General features: G+C 44.7%; 1 protein-coding gene across 1 annotated transcript in view; it reads left to right on the top strand.

Moving 5' to 3' along the window:
• Positions 1-13,153: 13,153 nt before the first annotated feature.
• LOC116357429 (uncharacterized) overlaps positions 13,154-23,196 on the top strand; it is a 36,249-nt gene continuing 26,206 nt past the window's right edge. The window contains exon 1 of the mRNA XM_031804577.1: positions 13,154-13,327. Within this exon, the coding sequence (XP_031660437.1) occupies positions 13,154-13,327 (174 nt within the window). The remainder of the gene's footprint in view (positions 13,328-23,196) is intronic.

Raw genomic sequence — 23,196 nt, 5'->3', positions numbered from 1 at the left:
ACACTGTATTCTGATCTTGACTAATAATTACACCACCTTTATGCACGAGAACCATAAATAAGGTCTAGTCCAAGTGGAAAAAGCATTTACTTATTTTTTTCCTACAGTTGGGAAAAAAGTATTTAGTCAGCCACCAACTGTGAAAGTTCTCCCACTTAAAAAGATGAGAGAGGCCTGTAATTTTCATCATAGGTACACTTCAACTATGACAGACAAAAAATGAGAAAAAAAATCCAGAAAATCACATTGTAGGATTTTTAATGAATGTATTACCTGCACCAGGCTGGGAAGACTGAATCTGCAATAGGTAAGCAGCTTGGTTTGAAGAAATCAACTGTGGGAGCAATTATTAGGAAATGGAAGACATACAAGACCGCTGATAAACCAGAAAATTATGTCATGGCTTTAGAAGCTTCTGATAGGCTAATTGACATAATTTGAGTCAATTGGAGGTGTACCTGTACATGTATTTCAAGGCCTACCTTCAAACTCAGTGCCTCTTTGCTTGACATCATGGAAAAATCCAAAAAGAAATCAGCCAAGAAAAATTGTAGACCTCCACAAGTCTGGTTCATCCTTGGGAGCAATTTCCAAATGCCTGAAGGTACCACGTTCATCTGTACAAACAACAGTACACAAGTATAAACACCAGGGGACCACGCAGCCGTCATACCGCTCAGGAAGGAGATGTGTTCTGTCTCCTAGAGATTAACGTACTTTGGTGTGAAAAGTGAAAATCAATCACAGAACAACAGCAAAGGACCTTGTGAAGATGCTGGAGGAAACAGGTACAGAAGTATTTATATCCACAGTAAAAGGAGTCCTATATCAACATAACCTGAAAGGCCGCTCAGCAAGGGAGAAGCCACTGCTCCAAAACCGACATAAAAAGCTAGACTACGGTTTGCAACTGCACATGGGGACAAAGATCGCACTTTTTGGAGAAATGTCCTCTGGTCTGATGAAACAAAAATAGAACTGTTTGGCCATAATGACCATCGTTATGTTTGGAGGAAAAAGGGGGAGCGTTGCAAGCCGAAGAACACTATCCCAATCTTGAAGCACGTTGGTGGCAGCATCATGATGTGGGGGTGATTTGCTGCAGAAGGGACTGGTGCACTTCACAAAAAAGATGGCATCATGAGGTAGAAAATTACGTGGATATATTGAAGCAACATCTCAAGACATCAGTCAGGAACTTGAAGCTTGGTCGCAAATGGGTCTTCCAAATGGACAATGATCCCAAGCATACTTCCAAAGTTGTGGCAAAATAGCTTAAGGACAACAGAGGCAAGGTATTGGAGTGGCCATCACAAAGCCCTGACCTCAATCCTATAGGACTTTTGAAGGCAGATCTGAAAATGCATGTCTGAGCGAGGAGGCCTACAAACCTGACTCGGGTACACCAGCTCTGTCAGGAGGAATTTGGTTTGATTCACCCAACTTATTTTGGGAAGCTTGTGGAAGCTTGTGGAAGGCTGCCAGAAACGTTTGTGTATGTAAACTTCTGACCCACTGGGAATGTGATGAAAGAAAGAAAATCTGAAATATATCATTCTCTCCACTATTATTCTGACATTTCACATTCTTAAAATATAGTGGTGATCCTAACTGACCTAAGACAGGGAATTTTTACTAGGATTAAATGTCAGGAATTGTGAAAAACTGAGTTTAAACGTATTTGGCTAAGGTGTATGTAAACTTCCGACTTCAACTGTATGCCCAGGCTTTTCTCAGCTGTATTTTTAACTATTTGTATCATCGTAAATGTAAACACTATCGGGAGCCACTGTCAGTAACACCCACATACATTTATAACCGTCACTTTTGTGTTAGTTTACTTCAATTTGTAGCCTACATTTTGTATCATTCCATTACCATTTCTTTTACCTTTCTTTCCTCTGTCACGTCTGTGTATTTGTTCCTGAGAGTCTCTAGCAATAGTTGGTCGTATTAGGCTAACGTTGTGCAATGATGTCGAAACATGTAGCTTATCTCAATCATTATGGAACTAAGAGCACACGTAGCAGTTTAAACCGGGATCCTGTTCACCATTACTGAACCATTGTCATTAGGCTACAGTTTCATGACTAGTGAGGAATAGGGTATTTATAGGACTATTGTGAAACCGGTTCTCTCATTATATTCTAGTGAGTCTGTGGAAAATATTCAAACCAAAAGGGACACCGTATGTAAAGGGATGGCTTGAGATAAATGTACCGAAAAGCCTATTGAATGAAAACTCCACGAGAAAATATGTTGGCCAGCAAGTGGGAAGGGTTTTCAGCGGTTGAATTGAATGTATTTAGAGCCCGCAAGGTAGCCACACCTGCAGAGCGTGTGAGGCGACTGAATAAGGTAACACTGAATAACACATTACTGTGTACCTTTCAGCTTGAATATTGTCGACAGACTATTTATTTAATACTGAGTAGTGTGTAGGAAGAGTGTGCGTAGGAAAGGCGTACATTTCCTAAGTCTGATTGGCCCCAAAGTGTTCGCATTCAAGGCATTACTGGTCAGCCCCATCAATTACCATTCTTGGCACTCGTCTGAAATGGAGCTGAATTTATTTAGGGTGGTGCCCAAGTCAAGATACTCGGGACAGCTTTGTGGGCTTTGTAAAGATTTCAAGATAACTGGGGAGGGGGACACTTTGAACTGGCCCTGTTTTCATCTCAGCTTAACATTTATTTGAATACCGCAGACATAAATTATTATAGATAGTGTGCCCGGACAGACTGCGACATTTTGACATCTTAGAATGATTACTGGGCTAAAGAGTGCTGTTAATATTGGAAACGGGCCTCCCGGGAACAAGGAAAGTGGAACCCCACTGCATAACGTTACTGTTAAAGTCTGGCGCTCGCGATTGGGCTTCCTCATGCGCTGCGTTCATTTGTTTAATCAGAGGGGGGGGGGCTATAGAAGGCCAGCGTTTACAGACAGCTGATGTCAGAGCACGCAACACTGCACATAAACAATGTCTCTTTACACTCTCACCCCCTCGCCGCCGAAGAACATAACAGCTCCTCTGGCTCCCGGACAGCTTTTGTTAATTAGTATTAAATGCCTGGTGCCAACCGGTTGGGTACATGAGACAGGGAGGCACTGACACTTTGGCGGCTTGGGCAGCAGCTCACTGATTCTCAATGGGCTGCCGACTACCGTGTTTCAGATGTGATGACCTGAGACTTGAATGGTGATCCTATGGCTCTAAGGTCTTTGTCTTGCCTTTCCACTGTTAGCCGTTCCCAAACAACACCCAGGATGTTTCTTTCGCACTCATTGTGTTTGGAGTGTTTCTCTCCGTTTCTATGCCTCCATGATGCCTGCATAATAGCTTTGGCTCTCCAGACACCTGAAGCACATTTTCCTCTCCTCTTAAAGCTGTGTTTATTCATCACTGGGGCGAGTCGGAGAGAACAAACAGTCTACTGTCCTGGGTTGTGTCTCCTCTCCTTCCCTCTGTGACTTCCTCCCCCTCAATGTGTGTTTGCTCTTGTGACTGTCAATGCGGAGTGTATTTGGAGAGCAGAGCATGCCCTATCCTGTAACCTGGCTGGGAGCTTTATCTCACACTGCCCTCCTCTTCCCCCTAGCCATGGATCCCTGGCTGACACTAAGGGGACAACAACACTGACCCACATGCACTCCAGGAGATGCTGAAATGTACTGGGAGCATGACACAACCTGAAGGGCACGCGATTGAATTCAAACAAGCCGAAAGGGATGCAAAATGGTGTCTTGGCCTTGTCCTTTTGGTTTGTGTGTGTGTGCGTGTGTGTGTGAGAGTGGAGACCCCTGTGCTACAAAGCAAGTCTTTTCAGAGACAACTAGCTATGAACATCAGACAAAACATAGCCCATGTGCAGAACACACACTGGAAGCCGATTTAGTCAAGCAACTGTGATCGCTTTTTCATCGAGGCAGTGTGTGCTTTGGGGCACCTCCAACTTCCTCTAATTGAAGGAACTGCAAGATGCTTTTCAGTTCATCTCCCTGTTCAATCCGGATCCCCGGTGGTGCTTCCTCCTCGGCTCATTTGAGTTGTTGGATGGGAGGGTTACTAGGATGCGTCTCTAATGGCACCATATTCCCTATGCAGTGCACTACCTTTGATTGGTCCATTGGGCTCTGGTCAAATGTAGCGCACTATATAAGGAATAAGGTGCTATTTGGGACGTGGCTTAGGACTGTATCCCCTCTCCACCTTTACAAGAAATATCTCCCTCCGCACCTGCGGCTTCACCTCTTGACTGAACCGCTGAGTGAACGTTCCCAGACGTTCCATTTTCCTAAAAGCCAAGAATAACCTGCTGAGGTTTCTACGTGAATGATCTCAAAGTGATTTTGAATGATTATTCAGGGGTCCCTGTGGTCATTTACGCAAGCAAATTAGCTCAATGATGCAATAATAGTTACACACTCTAACCGGAGGAGGTTTAGGAGCAAATCGTCCCTGAACTATTTATAAATAACTTTAGGAACTACACAGCAGAGGGAAGTGCAACGCATGGCTGATCTCGGGAGAGCAGATCTGTTCTGCTACTTCGTAGAGATTGTTTCTGTTTGCTCCCAAAAGTTCATCCAGGGTCGACCTCCACAACATCTTCATTGAATTGTGTGTCTCCTGGAAGCTCTGAAATGTCAAGTCGTTGTGTCCCTGTTAAAACAAGATTAAAGGAAAGAGCCTGGCCTCCTTCCATTGTGTTTATTATCCAAACAAACTACACGGCTTAAGTCGGCTCACTCTGTTTTTCAATACAGCAGCAAATGAAGGGATTCCCGTTATTAATGATTGAACAACATGGAAGCCTTGTGATATTACGGCCTCCTATCGGAGGTCGATCGGCTTGTAAATATTTACACTGCTGTGACAAAGATGGAGTTGTCTTCCAGCACTTTTACACACGTACACACACACACACACACACACACACACACACACACACACACACACACACACACACACCGCTGTGGGAACAGAATGGCCTTATCCCAAAGCGCCTTCTCCCCAATTTTGGTCCCGGCAAGAGGAATGTGATTTGTTTAATTACATGCCCCTGAGTGGCCCCATGGGAAGAATACTTTTTAATTTCTCAGCCTCTAGCGGTCTCCCTCAGCCTGGCTGTCTACCTCACTGGCTGGTCTGGGGTCAGTGTAGTGGGGGCTGAATCGCTGAGTGCCTGCCAGGGGTTACCGGGGCCCACTGATTCTCAGACTAGCGGAATGCCATGCAGGCCATGCAGGGCCCCCCCCCCCCTCATAACCCTCTCTTACCCTTCTTACCAGGACTCTTATCAAATGGCTCTATGGCTCTATACCCACACCGAGCTGCCCCTTTGTCCCTCTGCCCACCAGGCATGACAAGCGAGGGCGCTGGGAATAGGTGAGACGGGATTAGAGGCGTTCCATACGGATCATATGTTGTGTCAATCAACCTGTCAACCACACCCACATTGTACTAATGAACCAGCAGAAAATCATGCACAATTGTCTCTGAATTGTTCTGGCCCTGAACATGGCAGTTAACCCACTGTTTCCCATTAGGCCGCCATTGTAAATAAACATTTGTTCTTATTAACTGACTTGCCTAGTTAAATAAAAAGTTAATACAAAAATGTGACAGACCTAGCTCTCAACACTCTCGATCTCATGAACACTTACACTCACAAACAACAAACTCCATGCCTCTGATACTGTTGATGAGGCACAAGACAATAGCGCATGGCAATGCGACAATAGAGAACTGTCAGAGCATAAGGTATGTGTACCGTTTATCCTGTTTGTTTGTGAGGTAAAGGAGGCATAGAGATGGGGGAAGACTGGAGTCTGAGTTACAGACAAACGTGCTCCCTCCCTCAGGGCCAGATATGAGACACTGAGGAAGAAGAGGGAGAAAGAGAGGTAGCGAGGGAGGAATGAAAGGCTGCCTCTCTCCGTATCCGACACAGACAGACACAGCAAGGACGGTCTGTTCCGAAGAGCCATTGACCTTCTGCGAGAAAAGCCCCCACCCACAAAACAAGACATCATTAACCTGAAAAGCGATATGGTGCGAGCGGAACTCACCGTGGTGCATGGAAGAAGAGTACCTGAATGGTCTTGTTTAAACAGCCATAGCCTCGATACAGTCAAGGATGGGATGTGCTGCAGCATTGTGTGGGCCAACAATAGCAGACTGTAAACTCTGGGTCATAAAAGGGCCCCACCAAACTATGGATATACCTCTCCTATGAACAAACATATTGTTCCGGCTCAGAAAACACTTTTGTGGCTGAGGGCCAGAGTGTGTCAGGTAACAGGTTGTTTGTGGAGACTGAGATCCATGGGCACAGGGGAGGGAGGGAGGGAGGGAGGGAGGGAGGGAGGGAGGGAGGGAGGGAGGGAGGGAGGGAGGGAGGGAGGGAGGGAGGGAGGGAGGGAGGGAGGGAGGGAGGGAGGGAGGGAGAAAGCTGGAATCGACTGAGACAAGTTTATTTTTTCTTTAATTTTGATCGCTTTCCTTGGGCGGTGGGAGCAGAGGCCTTAATAATCCATTGCTATGCCTGACAATGGAGCTGTCAGAGCGGTATGACGCCTCTATAGATAGAGCTGCAATGGAGCATTCAGGGCCCTGTAAACAATCCCTACCACCACCCAGAAACCACCCCGCTGCTCCCTCCTTCAGAGCTCTCATCCCCCCTTCCCTCCCTGCCTCCTGCTACAGAGTGGTACAGATGAGCCAGCCAGCCTGGAGCAATGTGGGAGCCTTCACCAAACCACCTGGCCCATTGGAGAGCTCTCATCCTGGGCCAAGCCAGAGTCAGAGATTGGGCTGGAGTTGTGGGTATCACGCAGTACAGTCCGGCCTTGCACAACAATAATGTGCTGAATACTGAAGGAGCAGTCCATTCTTACGACACCCTATCTGTCAATACAGTCTGGTTTGTTGAGATCCAAGAGGGTATGGTCCAAGGGATGTCCAAGAGGAAAGGAGGTCAGTTATAGCAGTTGCGCAGTAGCTATAGAGGATGGAAGTCTTGTTCCTCCAATAGGCTACATTGTTATTGGACTAGTCCACCCAGTCATCCTTCAGAACATGATCTAGCATTTTAACAGTCGGATGTGACTCATATAACTCATCTAATCACCTCGACTTTGAACACCCACGTCCGACTCACCCCCGATCCCACCAGCCAAAGATCTCGCACTCGGAGGAGAAGGACCTGAGGACCTCCACATCTGTCCTGTCAAAGACTTTGCCGAGGTTCAGTTAGCCCAGAGTGCTCCGCTTCCGACTCACCAGAGTCTGTCCAGCATCCAGGGAACAGGTTCATAGAGGAGAGGGGAAGTGAAAGGGTTATGTCCCAAACGACACTCTATTCCCTATCTAGTGTGCCACTTTTGACCAAGGACCACAGGGAAACCCATAGGGCTCTGGTCAAACGTAGTGCACTATGTAGGGATTAGAGTGCCATTTGGGACGCATCCAGAGAGGGTTGCGGAGGTTGAAAGGACAGCACAATGTTCCTCTCCTAACCATGACATATTTTTCTTCTTCTACGCTTCTCTTCCCCCAGTCTCCACCAACTAAACTCTGGGTCCAGGCAAGGCAACATATGGCCATGAGGAAGGAAGACAATCGAAGCAGATGATGTTTGTTTTCATCATAACCACAAAGATGGGGAAATGGTTCCAAACGACATGGGGATAGGCGTGTTATCACATCAAAACTGAGATTTTAAAAAACAAAACCGCATTTCCTGTTGTTGTGATTTACGAGTGTTGCTTTACCAAATGATGTCAACAGACATGATGTGTTTGTGTACACTACAGGGCAAAAGTTTCTACATTGTAGAATGATAGTGAAGACATCAAAACTATGAAATAACACATATGGAATCATGTAGTAACCAATTTTTATTTTTAAATAAATCAGAATATATTTTATATTTGAGATTCTTCAAATAGCCAACCTTTGCCTTGATGACAGCGTTACACACTCTTGGCATTCTCTCAACCATCTTCATGAGGTAGTCACCTGGAATGCATTTCAATTAACAGTTGTGCCTTGTTAAAAGTTAATTTGTGGAATTTCTTTCCTTCTTAATGCATTTGAGCCAATCAGTTGTGTTGTGACAAGGTAGGGGCGGTATACAGAAGCTGGCCCTACTTGGTAAAAGACTAAGTCCACATTATGGAAAGAACAGCCCAAATAAGCAAAGAGAAACGACAGTCCATCATTACTTTAAGACATGAAGGTCCGTCAATACAGAACATTTCAAGAACATTTCTTCAAGTGCAGTCGCAAAAACCATCAAGCGCTATGATGAAACTGGCTCTCATGAGGACCGCCACTGCTGCAGAGGATAAGAAAAGTTAACTGCACCTCAGAAATTGCAGCCCAAATAAATGCTTCACAGAGTTCAAGCAATGGACATTATACCGGTGGAAATGTGTCCTTTGGTCTTTTTTTTTTTTTTTGTGAGACACGGTGTGGGTGAACGAATGATCTCCGCATGTGTATTTCCCACCGTAAAGCATGGAGGAGTAAGCGTTATGGTGTGTGGGGGGGGGGGGGCTTTGCTGGTGACACTGTCTGTGATTTATTTAGAATTCAAGGCACACTTAACCAGCATGGCTACCTCAGCATTCTGCAGCGATTCCATCTGCTTTGGTCTTAGTGGGATTATCATTTGTTTTTCAACAGGACAATGACCCAACACACCTCCAAGCTATGTAAGGGCTATTTGACCAAGAAGGAGAGTGATGGAGTGCTGCATCAGATGACCTGGACTCCACAATCCCCCGACCTCAACCCAATTGAGATGGTTTGGGATGAGTTGGACCGCAGTGTGAAGGACAAGCAGCCAACATGCTCAGTACATGTGGGCACTCCTTCAAGACTGTTGGAAAAGCATTCCAGGTGAAGCTGGTTGAGAGATTGCCAAGAGTGTGCAAAGCTGTCATCAAGCCAAAGGGTGACTATTTGAAAAATCTCAAATGTAAAATATATTTTGAATCGTTTAACACTTTTGTGGATACTACATGATTCCATATGTGTTATTTCATAGTTTTGCTGTCTTTACTATTAAAAATTTAAAACGAAAAACCTTGAATGAGTAGGTGTTCTAAAACTTTCGGCCGGTAGCGTACGTCTAAGTGAGTTGAAGCACAGTAGAGTGACTGTAAGATGAGTCCGATTGAATTATGATAACATATTTCTAGAGGAAGCATCTTATGGCCAGACATTACACAGTACTACACCAGTTAAGTTTATGGATAGTGTGTATTATGGAGAGTGTATAACTTGGAGTGAAATGGAAGTACAACTTGTTGGATGAGTAGGTGTTCTAAAACTTTCGGCCGGTAGCGTACGTCTAAGTGAGTTGAAGCACAGTAGAGTGACTGTAAGATGAGTCCGATTGAATTATGATAACATATTTCTAGAGGAAGCATCTTATGGCCAGACATTACACAGTACTACACCAGTTAAGTTTATGGATAGTGTGTATTATGGAGAGTGTATAACTTGGAGTGAAATGGAAGTACAACTTGTTGGATGCAGAGTGAAGGACAAGCAGCCAACATGCTCAGTACATGTGGGCACTCCTTCAAGACTGTTGGAAAAGCATTCCAGGTGAAGCTGGTTGAGAGATTGCCAAGAGTGTGCAAAGCTGTCATCAAGCCAAAGGGTGGCTATTTGAAGAATCTCAAATGTAAAATATATTTTGAATCGTATTTATTTATTTCACCTTTATTTAACCAGGTAGGTCAGTTGAGAACAAGTTCTCATTTACAACTGTGACCTGGCCAAGATAAAAAAGCAAAGCAGTGCGACAAAAACAACAACACATAGTTACACATAAATAGACGTACAGTCAATAACACAAATCTATGTACATTGTGTGCAAATGTTGAAGAGTAGGGAGGTACGGCAATAAATAGGCCATAGAGGCGAAATAATTACAATTTAGCAATTAACACTGGAGTGATAGATGTGCAGATGATAATGTGCAAGTAGAGATACAGGGGTGCAAAAGAGCAAGAGGGTAAGTAATAATATGGGGATGAGGTAGTTGAAGTACTGTAGATCTCAATAAAATAATAGCAGTGTCTGCATTTAAATGGTTAAGCATTGTCTTAACTGGGGGGGGAATGGGTAACCTAATGCATTTTAATTATTCTTATTTTTAGCGAGAGAATTGTATGGCGTTGAATTTCACATTTGCATAAGAGCCAAGTTCATCCAGTAAGATTCATGCAGGATGCAGTGGTGGAGAAAGCACTTTTTAAGCTGATTTATGCTTGATCTGGGTTTGCAGTCCGGCATTGCTGTGCGCACAAAGTATGAATGCCCTGACATTGCAATAAATGCTGTTTGGCAAATACAGATTCCGGATTGACCATAAATCAGCTTAAAGTCACAAAAGTTGTGCAGAGTGCCTCCATTGACCCTGTGGAAATAACCCAGCAAAATGAATATTGACAGAGTATTGGGCCTACACTTGGAGTGTGTTCAATGCACAAATATATGGGAACAATATCCTTTAGTTGAGAATACAATGGAACTGTTTTTTATAACCTTTATTTAACTAGGCAAGTCAATTAAGAACAACGTTTTATTTACAATGACAGCCTACCCCGGCCAACGCTGGGCTGTGCGCCGCCCTTTGGGACTCCCGATCACGGCCGGATGTGATAAAGCCTGGATACGAACCAGGGACTGTAGGGATCCAGTAGGATCCAGTGCCTTAAACCGCTGCACCACTCGGGAGCCCTGCACAAGATCAAATGTATTCAACCATGTCTATTCAACATAAATGACACATGTAAATCACAGAAAGACTATATGCAGCATACATGTCTACCTGGTTGACCTTAAGTTGAAACAATATGACGGCAGAACTTCTGTGTGTTGTTTAAAGCAGCGTTGGGAAAAGATAACTCGAGGTCCGACGGAATCTCAAGTATATTGAATTTCCTTTAAAACAGCGCTCAGACTCTATGTTTAGGAAGTGCATAGAAGAGTATACTTCAACTCCTTTATGTGCGAGCACAAAGCAAAGCATTTTTTTATTTTTTTTATGTCATGGAGCGGAAGGCCCCACCCAACCCTTACCTGAATCCCCATTCAAAGAGCTAGCATAAAACAGGATATCATTAGTATTAAAAAGGAAACAAGGCTTAACAGATCCTAACAGCCGTCTATTAAAAATAGGAATACTTTGTGTTGGTGGTCTGGTTGAAATCTTTTAAATAACAGGTTCCACATGCCATCAATTCCCCAAGGCAGGCGCTATATCAATACTTGACTTTGAAAGATTTTCACTTCCAGCGTGAGTTTGACACCCTCTCTCGCACTCAAAGGAGAAATGTACAGAAATAAAAAAAGACCACCCTCTTCCCCTTCAATTAGTATTCCATGAGTCAGACAAACGTGTCTTAGCCACTTTTGACTTCCTTTCCAAAAAACGTATTTGATTGTACGGGGAGGTTTGCCCGGGGCGATGATTAAAAAGTGAAAAAGCTGGAAGGCATGTTGACAGTGTAAGTCCCCCCTGATAGCTTTCTTCATTACTAATGCTGTCTAGTCTAGTGAGAGGCCATATGTCATAACTTGCAGCTTCTTCCCCCTTTTGGGAGCCATGGACATTACCACACAGATTACAAAGTATTTTTATCACCTCCAACTGTAACCCAAGACGATGAGTTGCATGGAAATGTCAGTGTAGACGGCCAAGTCAAATCAATGAGATTATGCATCATGGTGAGTTTTACTCCAAGCGGGTCTCATGTTATGATTACAGTATTACCCTGGCGGGCCGTGATTTCAGTGAGATATGATTTATTCCGCAACATATAGTTTTGGGGGACAATCAGAATGAAGTATGGCAAAGATACACAAAACAGATGACTAATTTCACCCCGAAATAATAAAGCAAAACAGATGTATCGGAAAACATTGTATTGCTTCAACTGGAGTAAAGGCCATTGTTCATTGCAAACGTAACGTGCTTCTCCACCTGCATTGCTTGCTGTTTGGGGTTTTAGGCTGGGTTTCTGTACAGCACTTTGAGATATCAGCTGATGTACGAAGGGCTATATAAATAAATTTGATTTGATTTGAAACGTAATTTGTGCTACTACGTTTCCAAATGCCCTTTAAGCTTAAATGAAGTTAATTAAAATAGATCAATAGCTGGTTTTGGATAGTCCAAGAGAGATGCTGTACTATGGGCCAGCGTTGAAGACGGCCAAACAGCTGGATGCAGTGTGTCTGTGCCTTAGCTGCCCTTGCCTGCCTTCCCTCCACATCTCTGTTCTGCTGTCAGATCAGACAGCCACTCTCAGCCCCAAACCTCAAAGAATTCCAATTACACAGCATTCCCTCTCTTATCCTCTTCTCATGTCTTCTCCTCTCCTCTTCATCTCTCCTCTACTCCCCTCTCCCCCACCCCACATCTCCTGTTCCCTCCTCTCTCCCCTTCCCTCCTCTCTACATGAGACTTCCAGACGTAACAATGGTTTCTCACACAGCCACACCCTCACCTCCTCTGCCAGTCAGCTGCATGTAAACACTGCTCTCTCCCAGCAGGTCCACAAGGCCCGAGTCAAACCGTGCCATGCATAAACAGGAAAGCCAATGAATGGGCCTACATGCCAACCGCCCATTCACTTGTCAATCACGCACCACACAATACAATTCAATTCAACTTTATTTATTAACAGTGGAAAAAGATAGCGTTTTCCCATGCGGTGTCAGTGGTCCCATGTCAGTGGTAACTGGAGAAGTGGGTATACTCTAATTTCACAACAAAAACATCTAAACGGCCTACCCGGCGAAGGCAGGGTGCGCTGTGTGAAATATTCTATGAGAAATGGTGACATACACACTGAATGACCTAAAATTATGAATCCCACATTGGACTTTCTCAGTCAGTGTCACAATCGTCGTAAGAACATTCGGACCAAAGCGCAGTGTGAAATCGGTTCGAAATGTTTTTATTATAAGAGAACCGCACAATAAAACAATGAAGATTAAACGAAACGCGACGTTCTGGAGTGCTCACAGGCAACTACACATAAACAAGATCCGGGCTGATCTGGACTGAGGACTGTCACTGTGGACCGCCGTAGGAGCTTCCGGACTGTGGACCGTCGCAGGATGTTCCGGACCGCGGACCGTCGTAGGAGGTTCCGGACCGTGGTCCGTCGTAGGTGGTTCCGGATCGTGGACCGTCGTAGGAGGTTCCGGACCATGGTCCGTCGTAGGTGGTTCCGGATCGTGGACCGCCGTAGGAGGTTCCGGACCGTAGACCGTCGCAGGAGTTTCCGGACCGTGAACCGTCGCCAGAAGCACTGGACTGGTGACCGTCGTCGGAAGCTCTGGACTGGGGACCGTCGCCGGAAGCTCTGGACTGGGGACCGACTCCGGAAGCTCTGGACTGGGGACCGTCTCCGTAAGCCCTGGACTGGGGACACAGGACGTACCGAACTGGGAAGGCACACCGGGGGCCTAGTGCGTGGAGCTGGCACAGGACATACTGGGCTGTGGAGGCGTACTGGAGGTCTGGTGCGTAGAGTCGGCACAAATTTTCCCGGACAGATGACACACTCCAGATGGCGAGTGCGGGGAGCTGGCACAGGTCGTACTGGGCTGTGGAGGCGTACTGGAGACCTGGTGCGTGGAGCCCACACAGTTTTTACCAGATTGCTAGCACGCTCCTCAGGATGAGTATGGAGAGCTGACTCAGGTGGCATCAAACTGATGACACGCTCCTTAGGGCGAATTCCAACACAACAACTCTCTCATTTCTCTCTCCTCCATTTCTCCACTGACTGTCTCTGACTCTCTCCGTTCACTCTCCTCCAATTTCTCCATCTTCTCCCGGATTGGCTCTGGTTCGCTCCTCGGCTCCGCCGACCACCCGGTGTGCCCCCACCCAAATTTTTCCTTGCCGCTGTTCTTTGGGCTTTCGTTGTGGCCGCGGCATCGTCGCTGTCTTCCCTTCTCTCCTTGCGTCTGCTTCCAAGGATGGCTTTCGTGTCCTCCCATTATTTCCTCCCAAGTCCAGGATATCTTCTCCTCCTTGATCTCCTCCCAAGCCCAGGATACATTCTCCTCCTGGGCACACTGCTTGGTCCTGGTGTGGTGGGATCTTCTGTCACGATATTGGTCTTTCACAGTCAGTGTCACAATCGTCGTAAGAACATTCGGACCAAAGCGCACCGTGAAATCGGTTCGACATTTTTTTATTATAAGAGAACCGCACAAGAAAACAATAAAGAATAAACGAAACATGACATTTTGGAGTGCTCACAGGCAACTACACATAAACAAGATCCCACAAAACACAGTGGGATCAGAGACAACGATAAACAACTGCCTCTGATTGGGAACCATACCAGGCCAACATAGAAATAAAACAACCTAGATTACCCACCCTAGTCACACCCCGACCTAACCAACATAGAGAATAAAAGGCTCTCTATGGTCAGGGCGTGGCAGTCAGGCCAACCCAAGCTGTACTGTGCAAGTAGGCCAATAGTAGGTCCTACTATTGAAACTGATAAATGAGGCTGTCAATTGACTCAGAAATACACAGGTTTCAGATTTCGCTCTCATTGTCACACTGTTTCAATAGGGGAAAAAAACTGAATTGGGCGTTCTAAGTCCATAACAATGCTTAAACCACGCCGGGAGACCACTGTTGAGGTCACATTTACATTTTTGAGTGTAGTTACCCTTTAGGCTAGTTCAAGTGTACAGGCACCTAGCACTGTTGTTTGGTTAGCTTGTTTCTGTAGCACATGAGATGGAGTTTGCAAAACAAATGGCTACTTGACTTGATGCAAACAATCAAGATATCATTCTGCCAGATAGGCATAGGCTACTTTGTAGCTAATTAACATTTAATTAAGAATGTTTTTTGGAAAGCCTTTCCATCTACCAGAAGACATTTAGGCCTATCATAAGCATTGCTATATTTTTCACGTTCCTTAACTGTCCCTAAACCTGGACGTTTTACTTCATATTATGAGGCATGTCTTACCTTGCATCAACATAGCCTACAGCCAAAATCCCACATAGAAATGTGTAGGCAATTCTTTTATCAAGACTTTTGCGTTCTCCTGTTCGATTGGTTTTCAAATCAACTTTCTTTCGTGGTCTAGCAGCCATAAGGCATTATGTAAGTCATATTAGCAACCCATGATAGTTGTTTCATCTTTACATCTGCCCTCTTTCTAAATTTCAGATATTTCCATCTCTGTTCATGAAAGCGCTCGCATTTGCAGTGCTCATTTTAGAACTGTGTTGTCCCGCAATTGGAAGATTCACAAGTAGGCCTACCGCCACGTGTGAATTGCTGAGCTTAAAATGTGAAGTGATAAAAGTTATCAACATTTTAAGCTAAACATTCTGATCGGTTCGATCAGCCTTAATAATTGATGTGGCATATACCTCCAATACACTACTTTGATACCCATCGTGGGAATTAAGAAGTTAGTATATGCATTGCCCAGTGAAAAATAAGTAAGTAGGTAGCCTATACGACATATGACTACACCACAGTGTTTACAGGGCTATAATTCCTGGCTTGTATCTTCATGTGTCCTGGCATTTTTATAGGAATTCTCAATTTATGGAAGAAGTTGCAGTGCGTGTGGGTGAGAATGGAAAAAGACATGGCAGAGATTTATCTGTCGTGAGAATGCATAAGAATGCACAGGGCCATCACTGTGGTGAGAGGCAGAGGAAAGTCCCAGTATCAAGTTCAGACTTTCCGTTAAAGATGCGGACTACAAACCAGACTCTTCATTTGGCATTTTGGAGCGTTATTTGGAAACAAACATCTCTTGCCATTATACATTTTTTTTTTAAAGTTGGGGTATTCTGTTTAGGGTTACACAAACTACAGACATCCAGATGTATATGGATTTTATAAAAAAAAAAAATAGGCCTAAATTCTTTCTACATAAGGTATGCTAGAACATGCCCACTGTCCCACCCAGTGACCGGTGGAGACATACGGTACACAAACTGAGCTAATGTTTGCAAATAAAAGGGTGCGCAGACTGATCTTTATTCAACCCACCAAATAAAGGAATTTGTTTGCTTAATTATCTTCTCGTGATTAGCCCTTTTTGGTGGAGGGAAATGGATTGTTATTATTTGGGCCAAATATTTAATGTTCCCATTATTTGAGGGAGCAGATAAACAAATGCGTCATGAGCATTGTGTGTACAATAACACAGAGACATTTTCCCACACCGAAGCCAGGCCTGGCAGCAAGGGCTGAACCTCAGAGATCCTGGCAGCACAGGATTTCAAACCGCTACATTACAGACCACCGTAGTGTATACGTATTATCATAGATCATTACAAATTGACAGATCACTACTAGCATGGATCACTACCAATACAGTAGATCACAGAAGCAGATACTGTTCTAGCAGCAGGTCCTAAGCTAGATCACTGCAGATTAGATCATCCCAGACGGTTGTTCAGAAAAGATCTCCTGAACAGATCATATCACGATCACAAGCATTTCGCTACACTCACATTAACATCTGCTAACCATGTGTATGTGACAAATAAATTTGATTTGATTTTTGATTTGATTTGATGGGTCACCACAGGCAATACTGTACAATCGCAGGTTACAGAGTAGAAACCACAACAGAACATCACAAGAACCAAACGAAACATGAATATCATGGGCCGTAAATCACGACAATGATCACGGCGCAGATTTCTTGGAAAATGCATCTCACTGGAACTGGAAAAGATATGACAGGTAATCACGAATCACCTTAGCAGAGATCTCAAATGGCTTCAAGATTCCAAAAAGTTACGACAAAACCTTGCGTTGCTGTTTGTCCACAATCACATTGTACTAAGCATTGTGACATCACCCAATGGGGACTCAACACATACCAAAGTAAGGACCACAATCTCGAACAAAACAGATGACGAACCAGTACACCGCAGCAATCATAGAGGTCATTGTGTCAAATAGTTGACACAAACATTCACAAGTTGCCATATCACTTTTGGGATGAGGGGAAGGAACATTGAACTGGAGAATCTCAATGAGAATCTCAATCTCAATATAGCCTAGTCCTGGGGGTCTTACAAAGTACAGAAGGCATACTGAATTCAACCACTCTGATAGCATCTTCATCCTTACGCTCTTACGTTCACCTCCACAGAGCAGGAAACTGTAACATAACCAGTATACTGAACCCACTCGGGATTGGCTGAGTCACAGCGGTGAACCTTGGGTCACTAGTTAGATGTAAATCATTGGTGTGAAGAGAATATGTCAACAGAACCACTGCAATTCCACTTAAAAGGAATTAAAGCATATGGAAATATGTCGTCAGTAGCTCGTTATGATAGAACCGTAGGTGATCTGGTGATTAATCATATCTGAGGGCCTTGGATCTCGAGCGGAAAAGGCAATGCATCATGAAAAATATGATCTGTGTGGCGTTTTAGGAAGCCATTAGTGAAACTACTGATGAGGCTGATTGGAGAAGGGCCGTTTCCTTTCACTGGCGCAGCGGGTTGCTATTTACAGAGCTCTGATAATGACTGTGAGGGCAAAAGTACACCAGCCTAGAGTAACGATACGCATCACTGTGATTGGCGCAGGTCCAAAGCACAGACATGCATGCTATTTTCTTTGCCAATACACAGGCACACTTAGAGTATACATACTCGCACACACTTAGGCAGTAGACAAACAAATCCTTGTGCAAAAACACACACTGCAGAGACATGTACTCTCTCTCTCTCTCTCTCTCACACACACACACACACACACACACACACACACACACACACACACACACACACACACACACACACACACACACACACACACACACACACACACACACACGCTCATACTAATGCTCATCAATCACCCATTCTCCACAGAGGTGTCCATGGCGAAGCCTAATATCCGGTGAACATCCGCCCCTGTGTTGTGGTCCAATATTGGTTTGCAGTCCCAAGGATACGGCCTGCCTGGCTTGGTATTCTGCCTAAGCGCTCCTCAAAATCAGAGTCATTTATAATGAAGTGATGCACGGACATTTGCTTTCCCTTCATGAGGAGAATAATGGAAGTCTATGTGCAGATGGGACTACTTTTTCACATCACTGAGTGGCCCCCCTCTGCTAGCCTCCGGCCCAGGGACCAAGACGCCAATCCATCAGTCTTGGAGCCAGAAATGTGTGGCAGGGAAGCGGGGAGCAGAGGCACGGAAGGGGGCTCCGTTGGGGGGTGGAAGGGGTTTCTGGTTCATGAGTCTGACAGCAGACATTTCCATCAGATTTTCATGTAGTTGGAGGTCTATGTCGTTAGCATAGTATATCTCCCAGCAGCTGTCTCTCTGAATACAAGTGGAGTGTAAGGAATGATGTGATAAGCTTGCAGGAGATATCATCCCATGTGGTCCGAGAGATCCCTGAGCAGGTCTTCTGTTTCTACGATTGGTGGGTTAGCAACGTGTGTGTTTATTCATGCGCGTACATATCTGCATACATGTGCGTATCAGTTTCTGTGTGTGCATACATGTGTCTCTACATCTATGTCCACGTGTATGAGTTTTGTGTTTTCACCCCACACAGAGATAACCACTCTAGCTGAATTTCTGTGTGGCCTTGCTCTTCCACTGGCTGCCTTTAAAAATCTCTCGTCCTGACGCTTCAGAGGATAGGTTCAGCTGTAAGAGCACAGGGAATGACTCGGACCAAATGCTATGCAGTGTGACATCTGCAAACCATAACACCCCCTTAAAAACCAGAGTACTTTATGAAACAAAGAACATGGCTTCAGCTTTTTTTCTTTGTAAAATAATGAGGCCACAGGGTAAGCATCTTCACAGAAACTGGTGGGGCGAGAGAGCGAGGTGCCTTGAAGTTCATTGCAAGTGTCGGTTTTGCTTTAGCTAGACTTCTAAAGACACTGCATTCTTACGTCGTTGTTAAATATTCACATGACACTTTATGTTTGTGGTTATATTTATGACATGACATACCCCACCCCACACATCTTTATGACTTGCAGTATGTTTGGAAGTCCTAAGTGTTTGACTTCAGGGCTTTAGTACACTTTATCATCCTCGTTGTTAAACGAATGTGGCTTATCAAAAGTAGCAAGGCCAGATTAACTCATGGTGTTGTGTTGATGGTGTTGTTTGTATTGTATGTTTTCATTTGGTACTTTTTACATTTTTATTGTCCAGATTTCTATTTCAAAAGAGATTCTGGGACTTTCTGGGTGAAATGAAGGTTAAATCAATAAGAGAAATGTAAGATTTCGGTCACACTTTATTTGGAGAGTTCGTCTGTAGATGCTCTACAGATGGTCATAGAAATAAACGAACTATCTGTTGATGAGCAACTGCTTGCTAAGGTTACGGTTAGGGTTAGGTTTGGAATAAGGGTTCGTATAAAGGTTAAGGTTATGGTCAGAGCTAGGGACTAGGGTTAGTAGATAGTTAGTTGAAATGTTACTGATAGTCAGTAAAGCAAATACAGATGGACTACCCAAATAATGTTACTATTATTTCATAATGATTTTCTATTATTCTTTAACCAAATAGGCCTACCGGTAAAAACTGTTTCACCTACAGTCTTACACAACATGTAACAGTAACTAACAGTGACTAACAGAAAGTACAACTCAGTTACTGGATGGTATTGGATAGAATGATCCCTGAAATTCCTGTGCTCCTTCCCCCCGTAATTATTTCAATTGTGTCTGTGCTTCTAATGGATGCAGTCGGGACTCTGCTGCCGTAGTCTGGGAACCTTTAAACGTGTACAAAAGCTGAAGAACAGACTCACATCCAGGTACTTTCCGTAGACGCTGGAGTCATAGGTAAACAGAAAGGAAAACGCTGCACACTGCTGCTCATGCTCCTTGGCATCCAAACTTTAAAACGTGACCATTGTCAAAGCTGGGAGCACCACACGACATCAAGAGAAACGTGCATCTCTCTTTCGTAAGTGTTGGAAAATGAGCCGTTCTGGACTAGGAAGATACTGTGTATCTGATGCTAAACCAAAGTCAAAGTGATAGGACACAAACAGCCCGAGGACCTGAGTCTTGATCTAACCCACTCGGTATATCATTAAAGCCCAGCCAGCCAACAGAGTCAAAGACACTGTGGCAACCAATTGCAGTGAACCTGGACGCAGAACACACCTGGCCAAGTAAGGAGAGGGCCGAGATGTCTTATCTCTGCTAAATCAGGGTGATCCTTGTCAGAAGTGGCAGTACCCAACACAACACCAGTGCCCCTTGGAATCTGAGAGCTCACCCTGCAACTCTACCTCGCCGGCCCGACTTAGAAGGAAAGCAAAGAATCTGCTCAGATGAGGGGGAATTCTTCTCCTGAGTGGTTGGTTACACAAGCTTCTTCCTTTGTTGCCATTCGTGTAACTGTAGTGTACTTTTGCCCCCCTTTCCCCACACTGGCAAACAACTGAAACAAGGAAAGCCCAGTGGATTCATAGGCATTGAATCCTAATTGGACTAATGGTGGTAGTAGATCTACATTTCCCCTAGTCTCAGTCCATCCATGAGGGCCAGTGTTTATGTCTGCAGCCAGGGTTGAGGAAATCTCCCCAATCATTTATGGGGGCCCTTGTTTGTTGTAGAATGCAGCTCTGGAGGAGATCTTATCATGGTGCTGTAGCCACTAGACCAGACCAGAGCCGGTCTGTCATCATACTTAAACAGTACATAGTACAGCAGGAGTCTAGTGCTGGTACATACCACGACTCCATGCCTACGGGTAACTGATTACACAACAGTGTTTTTTATTTTACATTTTCTCGGCTCTAATGCTTCCTCATCCTTCACTTTAATTGATGAAACCCACTTCATTCCGTAATAGACATTGGATGCCATTGTTGCAATGCTGATTCAAGAGGGAATTGTTGATACATTTCATGATACTAATCTATACTACAGTCAAACACACTCACAATACTCGGAAGACACACTGAAACCCAGCTCCTTTTCCCATAATGAAGAAGTTTTGTTTATAAATCTGACTGAATGACAACCCAAATAACATTCTTGACCTGTGTGAGAATGGGAAAAAAAGGTGTGGAAGCTAGCCTGTATTCTATTAGCATGGGCAATGGACAATGTACCCACTTCCCATAGCAGTAGCGCCCTCTGTTTTGTATTTTACACAGTAGTTCCTGGGAGATTTGTCTGTCAGTGTCTATAGTCCCAGCTCTACTGACAGACGTGTTCTGTGGGCCCGTATCAGCAGACATGGTGAGGTTAGACTGCACCACCACCAGCACATCCTCCTGTAGTGCCTGTCGTTGACCTGGAGTGACCTTGTCCCTCCTCTCATCTCCACGGGATCCATGTGAACACACTGCTCCTCCACAGATCCCACCGCTGAATCCAACTGTGAAGAGGAGAAAAGCTCTTTGCTAAAGTTATGCGCTACTTGAAACATTCCCCTACCTCGTTCTTTTCCCTACTGCTTTGGACGCAAAATGAAAACAAACAAGGCTAATTTTATTTTTCCTGCCAATGTCTTGAATGCTGAATATTTTGCTCCAAATGAAAAGTTGCATTTGTCAAATGCTGCTTCAGCAACGAAGGACATTGACGGGAATGAATGCTGCCTGGAGAATACAGTGATTTGGTGCGTGAACCAGCGTGTCAGAGGGAAAAGTGAAAGGGGAAACTTCCCCAATGATTCAGCATGTCATTTTTCAAGACTTAATAAAAACATATGGAAGGAATGAGGGTGAGGTACTGAGGGAGCTGACAAGTTCAGCACAGAGGTGTGTGAAGACTCATTTACAGCGCAGCACCACTCTCCTCTCTCCTCTCCCCTCCTCTCCTCTGCTGCTCCCCTGTACCCAGGCCTGCCCTAGGCCACAGAGTCCCAGGGAGAGGGTCTGCCGTGGAGCCACAGGTCTCCAGGACACTGCGATTGAAACCATGTGAGATGAAGCAACCTCTGGAATCAGCTTTCCATATGAGCTAACCTTAGGTGACAAAAATACGGAGTGAATGGAGAGTCCCATTGCCTCCCCTGAGCATAAATAAAGATAAAAACAAAAATGGTTTTCATTCACATATACGCGGCTAGCGTGTGCAGTATACTTGAACCCCATCCAAATGCACATAAGACACAATAACTTTCGTGAGAGCTGTAGAGGAGGTGAACACACACAAACTATTGTATACGTCGATAGCAGACAAGCACAACTGAAGGTTGGCAACTTTTGTCGTTCATTTAACGTAACGTAGTTCATTTAACGTTAGTCATTTAAAAAACATGTCTCACCACAATAGAGATTCTATTTGTTAAGGCCACCACTCACTTTCCAATAACACAGCCAGTCCTGACTCCTGACAGTCACCTTTTTACCTGAGTTTCCAAGACACCCTAATATCATTGGCTGTATGGAACCAATGGAACATGATGTTCAGTGTTAGGTATTTGGCGAGCTGGTTTCCATGTGAGTCTGGTGAATGAAGCCACCAGAGGATTCCTCTAAGCCCTGTCTCAGTTTTGGAGAGGGGAAATCCATCCATCAAAATGTTGTGTGCGTATCGTATATGTGTGTGTGTGTGTGCGCACACATACACAGTAAGATGATAGGATCCCCGTTGGATATCTGTCACACACAACACACACACGCACACACACACACACACACACACACACACACACACACACACACACACACACACACACACACACACACACACACACGACCAAAGCTCTTTTGTTTGTTTGTTTTGGGTGTAACTCTGAAACCATGGTGCTGGGTCACACATCGCTTCAGTTTTAATTTCGAATGGCAGTCAGACTGATCCCACTTCACGTTGTTATTCTCTCTCTCTCTCTCTCTCTCTCTCTCTCTCTCTCACACACACACACACACACGCTCTCACTCTCTCACTCACACACACTCTCACACTCTCTCACTCACACTCACTCTCTCACTCACACTCTCTCACTCACACACTCACACTCACACTCACACTCACACACTGACAGATGAGAGCCGGCTTCATTAGAGCTAGCTAGCCTGGTCCTGCTCCAGTTTGGCTAATCACACTCAGCAGTGAGAACGCAGTGAGCTCAACTGTTCCACGGGATGGGCCAAACGCCCATCGCCACCACCACCACTTTCTCTCATCCT

Source organism: Oncorhynchus kisutch, linkage group LG25 (genome assembly GCF_002021735.2).
Source record: "Oncorhynchus kisutch isolate 150728-3 linkage group LG25, Okis_V2, whole genome shotgun sequence".
NCBI lineage: Eukaryota > Metazoa > Chordata > Actinopteri > Salmoniformes > Salmonidae > Oncorhynchus > Oncorhynchus kisutch.
The sequence above is the reverse complement of the archived record's forward strand: the minus strand, read 5'-3'. Positions and strand labels throughout refer to the sequence as shown.